Raw genomic sequence first — 17,309 nt, 5'->3', positions numbered from 1 at the left:
AGCGTTTCTGAGATACCTGCGTCCACAGCATACGGCCCACTATGTTGGCCATATTGGGCCGCGCCATCACATTAGTACCTTGTGCCCACAGGGCACAAAGTACTAAAAAATGAAACAGAATGCATTATCAGAGAGAGAGATCAAAAAAGCAGAAAAAGACTGCTTGAACAACAAAAAGAAAGAAATAACGCCACCAACAATACAGTATTCTTCATAACATAATATAGCCCGTACATCGAAACGAAAAAAATCAAGCAAGCCCTGACAGAAAACTGGAGTGAACTTGAAAAAGACGAAACACTAAAAAAACTGTTCCAAAATCAACCAATAATTGCATATAGAAGGAACAGAAATATAGGCGACACACTTATAAGTGCCAGACTTCACAAAAGCTACAATAGCTCAAACTCAGGTTCACACGAACCTACACAAACACAACAAGACGTAACAGTAGACATTCTAGCTTCCCAACTTGAACAACAAACGTAAGTGGAACAACATATTACCAAATAAAAACAATCAACCACTCAACCCGTCTCACCAATCAAAAATAAATTTTAAGCGACTGATGAAGAAAACTCTGATTTCGAAATGCAGCGCCAAAGGATCGTAGTGTCACAGTAGTCTCTCCACTCCAGTGTGGATTTACATAAGACACGTAGATTACGGGTACGTCTCGCCATGGCTATAAGTAACATTTTACATAAAACAGCCAAACATGATATACACTAAGTCTTATATTATACACAATATCATACACAAAACGCAAACAACCCAAATATGAACGATGTGTGGAGTTGCTTTGTTCCCATTACTACCTAGAACACAGATTTTTTTTCTTAGAATGACGGTATTGTCTATTTCCTTTCATTTCAGACAAGTGTTTTCTTGGGATGTTTGAACGGAAAGTCATTGGCGATGATGACGATGACAACGATGAAGAGGAATGTTATCGAGATGAAGACCCATACGCTGGAGATTTGCAATGGTTTTTTGATACCAAAGAATTGGTGTGTGATCCTCGCTTTGTTTGTCAACACCAGACAAATGACATGTTTGATACCTACCAAGCATGTCAGGACAGTTGCTTGAATAAGTTCATAAAGAACATCAACTCTCCGCTAGGGTATCCAGTTGTTCTTGTCTGCTCTGTACCGACTCTGTATAATGAAACAGTGACTGTAGCATGGTATAAGGATGGAAGCATGATAATGCCTCCTTCACCTTATGCATATCCGTATGGTGATATCCAATGGCAGAGAGATCACTACACGCTGGTCAATGGGACAAACCTAAAGATAGACCATGTGGTGGCCAATGACCAGGGCAGCTATATGTGCAGAAGTCGTGGCCAAGTTACCGTCACAATGAAATACAACTTGACAGTTTATGGTATGTTTTAAGTCACCACTGACACCTAATCCGTGATATTTTTTCCAGTGGATTTGCTTTCAACACCACTGTGATGATATTAAATGGCGTATATTGTTGATTTTATATTGACATTTGAACTGACATACTGTTTATACTGTTTTTGGATTAGAATTGAGATAAAAGTATAACATGGTGAATAGTTTTAAGATTCCAGTGTTTTTTAAGTCCTAATTTGTGCCTATATAAATATTTTATTTATCGCAGATGCCAACTGTTCCAGTGAGATCTATTCATGTGCTGTAGACCCATGCTACTCTGCAACATGCGGAGGCTATCCCAATGCCAGGTGTGTTCCCAACTACTGCGGTGGGTGTAATGCAAGTTTCATTGATATCCAAGGAAACCCTGTCACATGCAGAGGTAGGCACAATACTGTATGTATACATGTAGTCGTAAATGACAAATTTCGTTCCCCTAAGAAACCCTCCGGAACTCTTGCTTGCAATGGAGTTCTTTGGACATTTCTTTCTTTGTCAGAATTTGGGCATCCTTTTTGTGAATATCTAATTTTGTACAATATTTAAACCCCCATGCGTACTTAATCTAAAAATCTAGCAACATATATATATGATGATGGCAATTTCAAAAGAAGATAAAAGTCAGAAATACCTCATGATCTTCTCAACACAATACCGATCCAGGGCCTTTTCAAGCTGGGGTTTAAGTACACATTACAAAGTTGAATAGATTGTTCCTATATTTCTCTGTATTACCAGGTGACATAAGTGATGCAATTAGTAAGCTACAGACTGGAAAAACGTCTGGTTCAGATTATCTTGCCGTTGAGCACTTTATATTTGCTAGTCAGAAAGTTTCTGTTTTGCTAAGAATGTGCTTAACAGCTATGCTTGCTCATGTAGTTTGCCCTAGACGACTTTCTAACACTATCCTAGTTCCTATTATCAAAGACAAAAATAGTGATATTACAGATAAAAACAATTATCGTCCTGTTGCACTTTCCACTATAATTGCTTCTAAAATAATTGAACTTGTTTTATTGCGTCACATTGATTCTTATCTGGGAACGACTGATAACCAATTTGGTTTTAAGTCAGGACATTCCACTGATATGTGCATCTTTATTCTGAAGGAAATTATCAATTATTATAGACAACATGGTAGTAAAATGTATTTATTACATTTATGGACGCCTCTAAGGCTTTTGACAGAGTGAACCATTGGACGCTTTTCAAGAAATTAATTCAACGTAAAATTCCCATTTACCTTGTCAGATTTCTTGTTAAATGGTATCGAACTCAAATTATTATTATTATTCATTGGGGCACATGTTTATCTGAGGGTTTTACTGTCACAAACGGTGTAAAGCAAGGTGGTATTTTATCACCAAAGCTCTTTAATATCTATATTGATAATTTGAGTGTTCTCTTATCAAACTTGAATACTGGCTGTAATATTGGTGGCATTTTTGCTAATCACTTAATGTACGCGGATGATATCTGCTTGATTAGTCCTTCAGTCAAAGGTACACAAAAGTTAATAGATCTCTGTACTCATTATAGTGATATTCACAACATCATTTTCAACAGTAAAAAGACTAACTGTATGTGCGTTTTTGCGAATCACAGTAGGATTTGGCGCATTCCATGTGTGTATCTGAATGGGGTTAAATTAACCTTTGTTGTTAAGAAAAAACATCTAGGGTTCGTCTTAACTGACCATTTTAGAGATGATGATGACATTGAGCGGCAGACGAGATATTTTTACGTAGTAGCGAATATGCTAATGAGAAAATTCCACAGGTGTACTTTTCATGTTAAATGCATTCTATTTAAAGCCTATTGTTATCAGTTGTATGGGGGACCAATATGGAATAACTATTCTGCAAATGTCTTGAAAAAATTGAAAGTTGCTTACAATAATGCTGCACGACTGTTATTGGGTTATGAGAAACAGAGCAGCGCGAGTCTAATGTTTGTATCTAACAGAATAAGCAACTTTGATGCTCTTCTGAGAAATCAGATTAACAGCCTGAGACAAAGACTTTTGAAAAGTAGCAATGCAATTGTACGAAATGTATGTAAATCATTGTATTTCAACTCAGAGATGGTAAAACACTGGAATAAGTTACTCTTTGTTTAAATGTCTGTTTAAAAAGAAACCCATTGGATTATGTATGTAGATATAATCAATTTATCTCTTTTCAACCATAATTTAATTTTGTAACTGAATTTTCATACTATTGCCTTATTTGACTTTTATGTGGACGCTCAAGTCCAAAATAAAGATATAATAATAATATATCCAGATAAGGTTGGAATAAATTTCCTCATTTCCCCATTATATGAAAAATCATGTCCGATAGATGGATAGATAGATTATAAAGCAAGATTTTAAAAATAATCCATTCACTCAAACTTCATTTCCTGCAGGTGCAAAACTAATCTATATAATGTCTATTCAGATTGACAATCTTTTATTAGTTTTCTGTGCAAATGTAATTGCCAAGTTTATTGATTCAATTTCATTTTTTGGCCCTATTTCGTGCCAAAGGCACACTAGAGGGCCAATGTCATCACTTAGTCGGTGTGTGTCAGTCCCTGTCCATCTGTCCATCTGTAGACCATACTTGTTGAGCTCATATTAACTCGAAAGCATGAAATGATTTTCGGTATTTTGAATGCTTGGCTAAATGTCTGAAACTATTTGTAATCTGGTCGGTGTAGCTTTTACATAATTGCATAATAAATGTCATGTATGGTATAACCTGTAATAATGGAATAAACTCCTCAATAGTTAGTAGAAATATTGTACTTATGAATCTGAAAAAAGATCAGCAAGATAAATGCATAATGATGGAAAATCAGTGTTGTTGTACCAATTTCTTTCAAAGTTGGTACTACAAGGACATTGACCTATATGTCATACATATGCAAGTTGATTTGTTTCAAGATAAGATTCAATATTGCTGTGTGGCGGCCATTTTGTTACAGTTTTTCATGTCTGGAGCCGTAACGTAGACATGTTTCAACCCATTTTATTCAAAGTTGGTACAAGAACATTAACCTTTGCCATATGTGCACATTAATTTGTTTCATGATATAATCCATTACATGGCCACCAATAATTTGCAACTGCATTACTTTGCACGACAGAAAAGTACTATTCACTTTGTAAACCATGACATCAGCTCACAAACTATTTGCAAAACCTCATCAAAGATGCACATATTTTTCACACAGTGTCATACCATATTAACTTGCCGTCTGAATATTTGATATGTTGATGCACCACAGGCTAGACATGTAAACTTGTTCATGTGTTTAAGTTAAAACTCTGTCATAATGCTATAACTCAAACCTCAAGCCAGGATGCCTTGATATTTGTTACATAGGTATCTTGCACAATCTTTCACGCAAATTTATTGTCAAGCAAATGCATCACTACTTTTTGTTTAGCTCTGCTGTCAGCAACACTGACATAATAAGTGGCATTATGTTTTCTGTGTACATTAACAGCAAGTAATCAGACCCTGCATGTACTGTGGTTATAATTTAGTCACAGACCCAATTAATGAACAGGATTCAGTGCTGTCCGAAGACTTGTATAATTAAAGTACCCATTAACAAGTGGGGACTGTGTCATCTCTGATGACTTGTATTTATTTAATTTCAGCAGGGACTGTGATTATTATAGAATACAATTATTGATTAGGTCTACTGATTCTAAAATTAGTCACAATCATCCTCATTAAATTTTGTCATTCTGTGAACATGCTCAAAGGGAAGAGGGAAGAAAGCAACAATTGCCAATAGAAGTCCTTAAAAATCATCGCAACCAAACTTGAAAATTCCAAGTTTTATTACTCCTTCTGAACAGTGAATATTTTTGTTTGTTTTTGCAGAAGATGGCGACATCTGTGCCGCTGGTAATCCGTTGCTGGATACAAACACAGGGCAAGCTGTCAATTGTGACTGGAGTTCATCCTGCCCAGGTGGTTACATATGTACAAAGTCGAGGACCCAGTCTGAAGAGGCAGTGTGTTGTCCCAATCCAAGTAAGATTCTACAACAGCATTTTTGAGGACAGAAACGAGTTGCAAAACCAAAGTATCCTTGTTTGTTTTGTTCAGAGGATGTCAAGGTTGCATATAGATCAGAAAATTCTGATCTTTATCACCAATATCTTCTTGTACATTGTAACACCAACAAATTACTTAATCAAATACCTTGAGTTTTTCAACAGAATCTTCAGCTTTTTCAAGGAAACAGTATGACATGTTCCTGGCAGAGATAAAGACTAAGCTGCATTGGTAGATTGCGCCTCGAGGATAAACATGACACTCCCAAACTTTTACTCTTTTCTGATCTACCACTTGTTAGGGCCAGGCTCATTTTAAATCTCTTGAAGTGAGAAATAATTTCACTCTCTTAGTTTTTTGAAAATGTATTTGAGATTTATTTTCCCCATAGGGTTAACACAGGGATGACAGCCATTTTGAATTTCCAATATCTTTAATGGCATGTAATTTGTCTCTCTCATTCAAAAATTTGCACGGTGACCCCTGATTTTTACTCTTGATTTGGTAAGAATATGGCTGAAAGTTTAATTTAGTAAGTTTTAGCAAATTAAGTTTAAGTCTTTCACTTTCAAGGCGCATACTACCTTAAGGCAGTATGCAATTCGAAAGTAAAAACACTTCCTCAATAAAATTTCAACCATTCTCTTACCTTATCAAGAATCAAAACCAGGCATCAGCATGTGAAGTTAGGTACCAGAGAAACAAATTATCCAAGATTTACTGATATTTGATTTTCAAAATGGCCGCCATCCCTGTGTTAATTCTACGGAGAAAAAAAGGAAATTTATGACTTTCAAACATCTAAGATTGTGAAAGTTTTAAATACTCAAAGGGCTTCAAAATGAGCCCCCACAGGTGGCAGATCAGAAAAGAATTTGAAAAGTTTGAGAGCCAGAATATCTGTCCATGAGGCGCATTCTACCTTAAGCTAAATATTTTCAGATGGAACAAGTGTACATAAATGGGAATATTGATTTCAAAAATATGACAGGATATTACGTTAATGCAATAAAAATGTATACTATTATATTAGATTTTTTTAATGTCATTTAATTTTGGACAGGATGTAACGATCAAAGGTGTGACAATGATTGTGGTGCAGGTGGAGCAATGATGGACAATATGAACTGTCCAACATGTATCTGTAGAGATACTCTACTGGACTATATACCAGGTAATATGATTCACTTACTCTGAAATATTACACCAAGAAGCCACTGTGGTCTCATATTATATGCCAAAAAATACAAGAGATTGGTGATAACATTATGTTTTAGGAACAGCATGACAAAACCACTGTTATTGTCAGTAGTTCTTCATGTGGCAGGGGCCACATGGAAACCTATAGTATCTTTTTCATATCTTGTTCATGTTTTGCTTTGTGTGATACAGTTAGCTATGTCAATAGCGCTGCTGAAAGCTACAGTACTCTTTACTTTCAGCTTAAGATCCCTTTGACAAATGTCATAATGTTTGATTTGAACGAGCTACATGCTTTCAGTGTTTTCAGATTTTTATTGCGATCAACAGAGGTTTTACTTTTGTCTAAAAGACATTTTTGACTAACCATAGTAACTACGCGACAAAGTTTACAGTAGAGATATCTTGAGGTACTCAGTTCATGCCCTTAAAATGGAAGACTTAAACTTTTGCTCAAACTTTCTCCAAGCAAACCTTCAGCCATTCTCTTTCAATATCAAGAGTAAAAATCGGGGGCCATGTAGCAAATTTTGTTACTGAAAAAACAAATTACCCAACGTAGCCCCTCCCCATCCAAACTTTGCACAACATTATGTAGAAGGCAAAGCCGAGTACATTATGGAGTGTAAACTTTGCTCAAGACCATTATGGACCAGGACGGGCACATTAATGCTATCACTTTATAGTTTTGGCAATGCCGATGAATTTGTAGATGTAGAAAACATCTGGGCCACATTGCTGGATAATCGGATTCATTAGGCCAAAAAAAAAAAAAATGTGCTGTTCCGATTACCCGACCTACCCCAATTTTAACCCCCCGACCCTAGACTTTTTAGAGCCTCGTAAACCCGGGAGTAAAAATAACGATATGAAAAAACGTGAAACGCATGAAATCACGCGAGAACTATGACAAATCGCGCAAATCACGCGAGAACTAATACGTCATTCTTTTGAAGTGATGCCAGACGCTCTATGAAAACATGCGTCATGACACTAGCACTGGACACTGACAGTTGTTGCACGCTGAACTGCTGAACGGTTTCCGGTTTTCAAACTGCTGTATCTCAAAAAGTATTAGGTCTAATTCAATAAAATTTTCAATAAAATTGAGTACAACAAGATGACAGCTTTTTAGGGGGGAGTAATATTATCTTGTGTAAAAAAGGACAGCTCCAGGGGGATTATTCTGTACTGTGAGTTGATCAGTTGAACAATGACTTATTTTATTCATATTCCTATGATTTTTGGTTTTTTGAATATCGGAATTTCTCAAATGTAACATTTAAGAAATTTTACAGATCTAAAATATATTCATTCTTTTTTGTTATTACTCAAGTTTAATTGTCCAAAATTTGACAGAGCTATAGCTTAAAAACTCTGAAAGTTACAGTAGTTTGAAAATGGCGAAAAATAGCTTTTTGACTGGTAGTATACACGGTGCCGTCCAATTTTCAACTCTGTCTCACAAAATTTTCGGCATTTTCAAGTCTCTGTGTAAAGAAAACAAAAGCTCCTTATACCGTACTCTTACAATATATTGCACAAAAAGTATTTTAAAGCAGATTAGTTAGAGAATTAATGTTATTATACAACTATATTTTTTTATAGGGATACCTACAAAATGACTCTTAGCCATATGTTGAAATTTTTTGACCATTTGTCAAAAAAATCGAGCATATTTTAAGTCTAAAAAAATCATAACCCTGCAGTGTAAGTAGACAAGATAGAACCATCATTCAAACAGTTTTTTGAATCCTGGGACAAGATCTTCAAGAAAACATACGTATACGATTCAAGTAAGTTTAACCAAGCACAAAAAAGGGCCTGGTATCCCTACTTATAGCAGGCCTCGTCTCAAACAAAATGGTGACATGCGATGGACATAACATGTACTCAATTTTGTTTCGCAAATGCGATCATGGCGAAGAAAGGTCGATTTTGTCTTCTGTTAAACAGAACCGAACATTCGAGGAAATTTTGGAGGAACACCATCCAGGTTTTTCTGAATGTAAAATGTACAATATTCGAGTTGTATGTGCCAGTGATGCTGCTGAGTCCTGGTTGGAAGTACAGCAGACAAATATACAGGTTGGCGAGGCTACAAACAACTTCAACGTAAAGTATGTGCGTTTTTCTTGCGAGTGACTACAAAAAGCTGAGGATTTACCTGTGGATAAACAGTTCACTTTCCTGTCAAAGAATTGTTATTCAGCCATATTAATTTCCGTGGCAGTCTAATAAACCACACACTTCAATTCTACTGATGAATATTTTATTTTAATATATTGGTATTCAATTTGAGTGCGTTTCATGAGGAAATTGTTCACTGGTAGTTTGTTTGAACGCGTACAAAATGCACATCGAGAAATAAAAAAAAAATGAAAAAAAAAAATTTTCCCTACCTACCTACCCTATTTTTGAAAACCATGTAATCGGAACAGCACATTTTTTTTTGGCCTTATCAGTGATAATCCTAGGGTATGATATCACAAAAGTCACGGGTATTGACAAAGCTATGATATACCGTAGTTACCAATATTTACAATTAAAAATGGCCACCATTTAGGGTGTTTTCTTTAAAGGGAGAATAAATTTCTGATTTTCACAAAACTAAGCTGCTGAAAACTTCTAGTCCATAAACTTTAAAATGAACCTTGCAAGTGGTAGACCAAAGCATGTGTTTGAGAATCCAAATATCAGTTCCCCAAGGTGCTCTCTACCTGAAGTTAGCAAACTGACCTACTTTCAGTAAAATTCACGCAAAAAAAGGATGCCAACTAAAAAGACTTGTTTTACCGTGTTCTTTGGTCTTCACTTCAGGCAGACTGAACAATCCTAGGGAACGAATGACTGTGATGAAAAGAAAAACTCTTGAACAATTTGAAAGGTTTATCGTCTGTGTGTCTTTGTGATCACAATGTCAATATTTTTTTGTTTTATTCACCAGTGAAGTGTCTGTTGCCAGCAGAAGTAGGGAGACCATGCCAGAACACTGCACCGCGGTACTGGTACGACTACAGATCAGCAACATGCAGCATGTCCTATTGCCTTGAAAATGACAACAAATTTTGGACAGAAAAGGGCTGCATGGATGCCTGTCTTGGTAAGGGCTCCCTATTGAACCAAAATGCCAACTTGAAGATCCTTACAAAAGGCATTCCATGACAAACGAACAAACACATTTAGAAGATTATTGGCTGTGTACTATAGTTGTAGAAAAATTTAGATTACAAAATATATAATAACAGGTGTATATGTTTATTTTAATTTTGTGGCTGTTTTACGCTGAGAGTTTTGAAATCAGATCTTGTTCCATATCCTTGCATAAACAGTTGTGACTCTGTTCGTGATTCATGCACAAAATGAAATAACACTTTCAAATTTGCGTCTAAACTGGTATCATGCATTCTGTCCGGGCCCTAGTATGTGATGGTAATTACCAGTATACGGTCATACAAACAGCCCACCTTTTTTGGTATCAAAGACAGCTATTACATGTTGCCTATTTTGTCATCAGAGTAATATTTTAGAATAGGGAAAAGTCATTTCGATAATAGGAAAAATCATGCCATGGTGTCGAAATATCAAATTGAATTACCAATGGTATACAACCAGATTGACCACAATGGTCCACATAATTGTATTTTGTCTTGGTGTCAAGATATTACCTAAGTGCATTAATGTAATGCATTTGTTGTCTGCTATCGGCTAACTACACCTATCACTACAAATAAATGAAAAAGTGCCATATATATGTTATATTTTTTGTCATTATTAATGCTCAATATTATATTATATAAAAAAAATATCAGTATATATACATTTTGTGGTGTACTGTGAACCTCAGGCACTGTTAAAGCTCAATTTTCAACCAACAAAAATACAAACACAAATACTGTTTTATCCTATTTAGCCAGCACTACTTTTTCTTCAATCAGGTCCTCCCAAAAATGCATCAGTCTGGAGTGGAAACAATGTAACGCTTGAGTGCCCTGCACGTCTTGGCAGCCCAGCCGATGTTGCCTGGTACAAAGGCACACAAGGCATCGCCAAAGGAAACACGGTCATTGCTCACATTTCAGGGGCAATCAAGTACGCTGTACAGGAGTGGAAGCTGACAGTTAATGACCTCAAAATGGACGATGAAGACACTTACACATGTGAGGTCAAGGTTATGGATGGAAAGGACTCTTTCACCGTTAAAAAGCGATTTATACTGAAAGTTCTCAGTAAGTATCAAAACTGTTCATGTCATTCAACTATCCCACAAAAAACATCCTGCAAATGATCTCTGAGTCATGACATTGTTGTGGTCATATATTTTGAATATCTTGGATAAGATTACCAAAACCATTGATTCAGACCTACATATTTTACCATTGAGCCAGAAATAAATGTTTTGATATGTTAAGTAACGCTTACTTAGTTGTTTGGAATTATCTAGTTCAAGACTCTAAATGATTTAATGTGGGGCTTACTCATTCCATACTTAAACTGAGAAATAATTACTCTGAAATGCTTGTTCAAGGTTGCTCACCCTCTGTATTCTGTACATCCCAGCTGGCCCTAAAATCTTTTCATATCATAATTGCTCTACTTTTCAGGTAATGTACTTAGCTGCAGGTTTTACACAATATCTGTTTCAAATGAAATTCACTGTACCCATTCTCTCTCAAAAATAGTTTATACCGATGACAAACCTGGCACATGTCCACCAATACGTGGTGGTAGTGATACGGTTTACCCAGTATGTGTTGATGAATGCCGCACTGATGCCCAGTGTAGTGGCTCCAGGAAGTGCTGTAGTGATGGCTGTGCGATGGTCTGCCAAAGCCCAGTTCAAGGTACACACAAAATCTGATAGACAGTTGTAAAATGGGCTGTTGTAGTTCATTTAACCTCAGGCTATCAGATTGATCAAGCAGCTTTTTATCACTTTGATCATAAGCAATTTTGTACAGAAACTGTCCCATTCATTGCCAGCTTTTGAAAATGAAATTCAACGGAAAAATGTTTTGTGGCATTACAGGGACAACAGTAGCTGTAACGTTCGATGAATTTTTTTTTCACTATTTTTGCTATTAATGTCAAGATCAGTTTAAAGAAATGTTGTATAAGTGAATTTTTCCAGCTATTTTACATTCAGTATCGCAATTTCAGTCTAATTAAGTCATTGGTGACACCGGCCCCAGGTAATAATTGGCCAAGGTTGGCTGCCCAGTCATCTCATCTAGTTCTTTTATTCTGACAATGTACAGGGATGTTCTTCATCTTTGTGTTTGCTTCATCAAGACAGAAATCTCACTTTAAATAAATATTTCCATGCATGTTAACCTTGTGACTGCCTTTAATGATGGATATTTGCCATGCTATAATAAATTCATATCAGGTATCTATGATATGAGTGCCGAAAAATTATTGCATAATCCCTTACACTGACTGTGTTTAATACAATATGTTACTATATTTTGGTAGTTTAAGAGCTTAAATTTGCCAATTACATACTCTTCACAGACCATTAAAAGAAATGTACCTTCTGAACAGCTAAACCATTCTGCTTTCCTTTCAATACTCACCAGGGTGTCCAGCAGATAAACCTCCACGATGGTGTTCAAGAGATCTTTGTGACAACACCATCTGTCGTTGGAACCACTTTGCCACCTGTAAAGTTAACATCTGTGGAGAGTGCAAGGCCAAATTCTACAATTCTGACGGCACTGAGGCTGATTGTGATACACGTAAGTGGAAGAATGAATGTTCACATGGCTAGTAGCCGTAATTTTGATGATGTTTGCACCATTTTTGTTATGTATGCCAATTGTAAGTTCTCTTTCTACTCCCCAAAGAATGTTGAAACACCCATTATTTTAGTTTGTTGACTCAGCGTCTATAGGTGAAAAATGCAGTTATTGTTCACATTTGCAGGCCAGAATTTACTTATCAACAAGAAAAATGCAATCTACACATAAACAGGCTGAGTTGACAAGTTCAAAACTCTGTATGACAACATGCTTATCATATACAGATTTTAGAACAAGAAATTCTTCTTGACATTAAAAAAAAAAGTTAAAAAATCATATGACAGTGTCTTTTCTTAGATCTTGCCATTTCTTCATGTGTATCATTCGTGTGATATGCTGGAAAAATTTTATGTTTGTGTTAAAGGAAAACAGTCGTCAGAATTGCACTTGTGCAAATTTCTTGTTTACAAACAATGTATTTCATGCACGTTATCTCGATGCACCTCATCATCATAGCTGCAACATTTACATTATGTAGATTATGACAGATTATGACAGACATGCTTTAACTTTCATCAATCACCATTGTACCTGGATACAGCGTTTGCATTGGTCGTATGGGTCCCATACAACCTTTGAGTGCAGTTCCAGTGACTGTATCCCTTTAACAAGTGTCCATTGTTAGTCCATACAATATTGGCAATATGCATGCCATGTTATGATACAATACCATCTTGGGGAACGTTTCTATCACTTCCCTTTGAACCCCGGGAAACCACCCAGAACAAATAAAGGAGTTTAATAACTACTACATATATACGGAGAGTTGAACCCACATTTCCAATGGCTTGCCTCATCAACTCGATGAGATGAACAAGATGGTACAAAAGTCCTAACCTGCAATATCATTCCATCTATATCAGCTTTATCAAAGTGCCAGGTGGAGAATTTGGCCGCGATCAACACGGATAGTTTATTTACACCGCTTTGCTTCCGGAATGGATCCTACATTCCCAAACAGTGCAACGACCTTGAGACAATCTGCTGGTGCGTAGATGAATCTGGCGCTGAGATTCCAGAGACAAGAGTAGTAAACAATGACATAACCTGTAGTAAGCAACTATCATTTCTCAATAACAGAATGGATATCCTTATGTTACTTTAAGAACCTCAGCTCACTATACAGTTATATCAATATTATATCAATAAAAGCAATTGGACACTTGGCATCGTGACAGAATCAAAATGGCAGAGTTCAGAAATCATAAAACGTGCTTAATTGATATGTTTGACGGCAGTGAATTTTCTTCAGTCTTAATACATTATATATGTTTTCATTCATTAAGGAGCATAAATCTGATGAAACTTGTTATGATATTCTCATTAATTTGTGTTTTTGTATTCTCCATTTTCCATTGCAGATTTTGTCAATATTATGTAAGTATATCTGCTTATCTTTATGATATATTTCCACCATATTGAGCTATCCTTACAAAAAAAAATGGTCTATAAAAAAGGTGGGGGGGAGTGAATCAGATTTTAATTGCATTGAGCGTAATCTGCCAAGTCCTAATAGCAAAATACAATGCTCTTCATGTGAAAGTGCTGTCTTGAAGTAAGAATACGAAAAAAATAAATATTGAATACAATGTGGACACAAATTTATTTTCAATTTCCTGAAATGGGCAATTGCCCTTGTTGAATACATTTTCATATTGCCAATATGAAAATAACTTTTTAGGCATGCTGTAATTTTATCTCTGTTTTACAGCATAATTTGATGACCTTTCTAATACAATGTAGTGAACCTTGAATCTATATCGCATAATCAAATAACATTAGGGGGCATCATGAATGATCACATAGATTCCATTTTATTACATGCCTCGTATATCGAATGTTGCCCACTCCATAGGATTCAATGGTAACTCGTTGATGACGTCGCCGGCAGCATAGACATCTTTGGACTGAGAGTGAACCAAAACTATTTTCAACTTGACAACTTCAGGATTAAACAATGATCAAATTACATCTTTTACTTAGGAAATACATTTTTTTTACAAAATTATACAAAAAAAAATTTGATAAACTGAATAACAGTGATTTAATAATATCAATGAGCTTTTCTATGATGAAAATTGTTCTATTTTTTCAAGAGATTTTCATCTAAAATGAAAATAAAGCATATAATTGTCAATTGTATGTAAACCAAAAATTTTAGAGAGAAAATTTATGTCAAAAAGGCATGTAATGAAATCACAATAGCCCAATCATGGGACTATGTACCCTCTGGGCAGGAGACCATTTGCCCTCCTTACTTCGGGCAAATGGTCACCTACCCTTGGCCTCGGGCACATAGTCCCATGTTTGGGCCATAACATATATTATTCATTATACACAATATTATATTACAGCCTTGTCAATATCAATGAATTTTATGATACATTTATCATATACCCATGACCGTATCCGTGTCTCCTCTGACGCGTCGTGACGTGGAACGTAAAATATCAGTCTGATACAGCACGTTATACGTCATCAATTGTTGTTTATTTCCGATTTTGATGTTATGATGTTCATCTTGCATTCAATCAAAATTTCCCGATATAAAACGAAACATATTACTAGTACATATGAATTTAACGTTCCTTTATTTCAGATCTAAAGAGAGTTACAGAACAGGCTGTTGTAGAAAATTAAAAGTTGATGTTTACAATCTGTTATATTTCGCGCTACTTCGTCGTTCCTGTTCACGTCAGCCATGTTTCAGCAAGAGTTATTTAAGTGAATTCAAACTTACAATATTGTCCGTGTAATAATTATATCCACCAGAACACCGGGACGGTGACCAGAATTAGTAAATTGGCTCCATTCCTTTTCTGAACTGCGGTAAATTGCGCTGAAATAATCCTGTTCAGACCGTATACACTCGACACGATGCGATCGACGACTTGATCAGCTGTTGTAAACAAACATGTATCAATGCGCTCAGACCAGTGGCAGAATATAAAAACATAGTCCCTCCGAAAGACTGACAAAAACTTATAAAATTTCTTTATTTTTAATTACCTTTTACATCAATATACGGTCATGGGCATATGATAAATCGGTTATCCCACGATATCAGCGCTTGGTTGGGACGTATTGCCACTCGTGAGGGTGCGCGCCGCATCACACTTGTCTTCGACTCGTGTGATGCGGCTCGCACCCTCACTCGTGGCAATACGTCCCAACTGAGTGCTGATATCGTGGGATAACCTCATAGTATTATCCCCTCAGATTATTACTGATAATGTATCCAATTATCCAGTGGCCTCAGTGAGGAACTAGATGTTTTCAACTTCAAATTTACTGGCATAGCCAAAACTATAAAATAACATCAAAAATGTACCCCCTTCAAAAAACTTTGCACTCCATAATGTACTTGGCTTTGCCTCAATACATGTTGTGCAAAGTTTCCTTTCATCAATTATTGGCCGGGCAGGGGTACATTATTGAGTAAAGAAAGGTTCAAGAACAATCATTATCTCTCATGGTGCAGGAACAATTCAAAAGACAACTTGGGTCCAACATCTAATCACATTTTCGTGTTCCTTAACTAATAAAATTGCTACTTAGATGTGCAGAAGCGCAGTGTGCTGCATGTAAGATATAACGTTGTGAATCATAAACCTTATTCTTGGACATGTGGACTCTTTGACAGGAATATCAGCGTGACATTTGCTCTGAATGGTGATTTCAGCAAGATTGAAGATAAGCAGGATGAGTTCAAAGGGTAAATGAGATCTCCATCTGATAAATATCCTCTGTGACAGAAACGTTACATTCTGCAAGCTTTCAGCATTCCATCAACTATTCTCAATACATTTCAAAAAGTGATGAATTAATCGTCTGTGTATAAATAGCCTTGGCAATATTTGAAAGCCATGTTTCTCAAATTGCCCATATCATTGTAGGAAATTCTTTGGAAAGAACAGGCAAACACGAAACTGGTAACTTCAACAAGTTTAATGCCCAATAATTTGGTTCTACAAACCTCTGGTATACTCAGTATATGTCCCCTCCTCTCCAGGCAAATCAAGTGTCTGTGATTATTAGCTCCCGTAGTATTGAGCATATAACTCTACAATTTTAAATGCTAAGCCAAAGCCAAATGTATCTGGCCTTGACAGGCAGTTTTTTCCTACTCTGGCTATTAGCTCATTTGTGTGTAATTACGTCCATTGACATGAAATAATTGGCATTTCTGATCAGGGCTCTACTTGCAAGCTTTGATGAGGAGTTCCAGTGTAGGAGTGACCAAGTAAAGAATTTAAAGGTAAGAACACTGAGTACAAAGCAGAATACTGCATAAATAAACCGGGTTATTAACAAAGCTACAACAAAAATCAAATTTATGACAAGTATATAATGTATCTTTGTAGCGCATACACTGCTAATTTACATATTCACACAGAAAATACCATTTTGATTGTGATATATGCCCAACAAGTGTAAAGTGTGTATGCCTGAAGACCAAATTCATCATCAAGTTCAAATACTGTTATCCCACACACCTTTGTTAGGAAAACGTTTGAGGTATGGATATATGTATCATTTATTAAATTCCAACACCACCAAACTCCTTAGTATAATGGTTCGTCCCAACCATATAAAGGTGAAAAAAGATAAAAGGCAAAGTTTGATCTGTCGAATGATTGCAACATGCATGAAACTCCAACCACAGATATTACTTTGTACATTTAGTAATTTATATACACATGTATAATTTATATGTATACAAAAAATGTGTACACACAGACAGATAGACAGACAGAGACACACACACAGCGACACAGTCATAGAGTTTTTCTTTTCGAGATGTCGTTTTTCATAACAACAATAAATATATAACA

The 17,309-nt window shown here is 36.0% G+C and overlaps 1 protein-coding gene across 1 annotated transcript in view; it reads left to right on the top strand.

Moving 5' to 3' along the window:
- The window catches only part of LOC139118773 (fibropellin-1-like), a 58,371-nt gene that overhangs the window by 35,984 nt on the left and 5,078 nt on the right, over positions 1-17,309 (top strand). The window contains exons 15-26 of the mRNA XM_070682223.1: positions 877-1,392; positions 1,639-1,794; positions 5,297-5,449; positions 6,537-6,647; positions 9,621-9,776; positions 10,612-10,902; positions 11,356-11,517; positions 12,253-12,411; positions 13,338-13,526; positions 13,836-13,851; positions 16,118-16,189; positions 16,669-16,732. Of these exons, the coding sequence (XP_070538324.1) occupies positions 877-1,392; positions 1,639-1,794; positions 5,297-5,449; positions 6,537-6,647; positions 9,621-9,776; positions 10,612-10,902; positions 11,356-11,517; positions 12,253-12,411; positions 13,338-13,526; positions 13,836-13,851; positions 16,118-16,189; positions 16,669-16,732 (2,045 nt within the window). The remainder of the gene's footprint in view (positions 1-876; positions 1,393-1,638; positions 1,795-5,296; positions 5,450-6,536; positions 6,648-9,620; positions 9,777-10,611; positions 10,903-11,355; positions 11,518-12,252; positions 12,412-13,337; positions 13,527-13,835; positions 13,852-16,117; positions 16,190-16,668; positions 16,733-17,309) is intronic.

This window comes from Ptychodera flava, chromosome 19 (assembly GCF_041260155.1).
Source record: "Ptychodera flava strain L36383 chromosome 19, AS_Pfla_20210202, whole genome shotgun sequence".
Taxonomy (NCBI): domain Eukaryota; kingdom Metazoa; phylum Hemichordata; class Enteropneusta; family Ptychoderidae; genus Ptychodera; species Ptychodera flava.
This window is presented reverse-complemented; position numbering and strand designations above follow the sequence as displayed.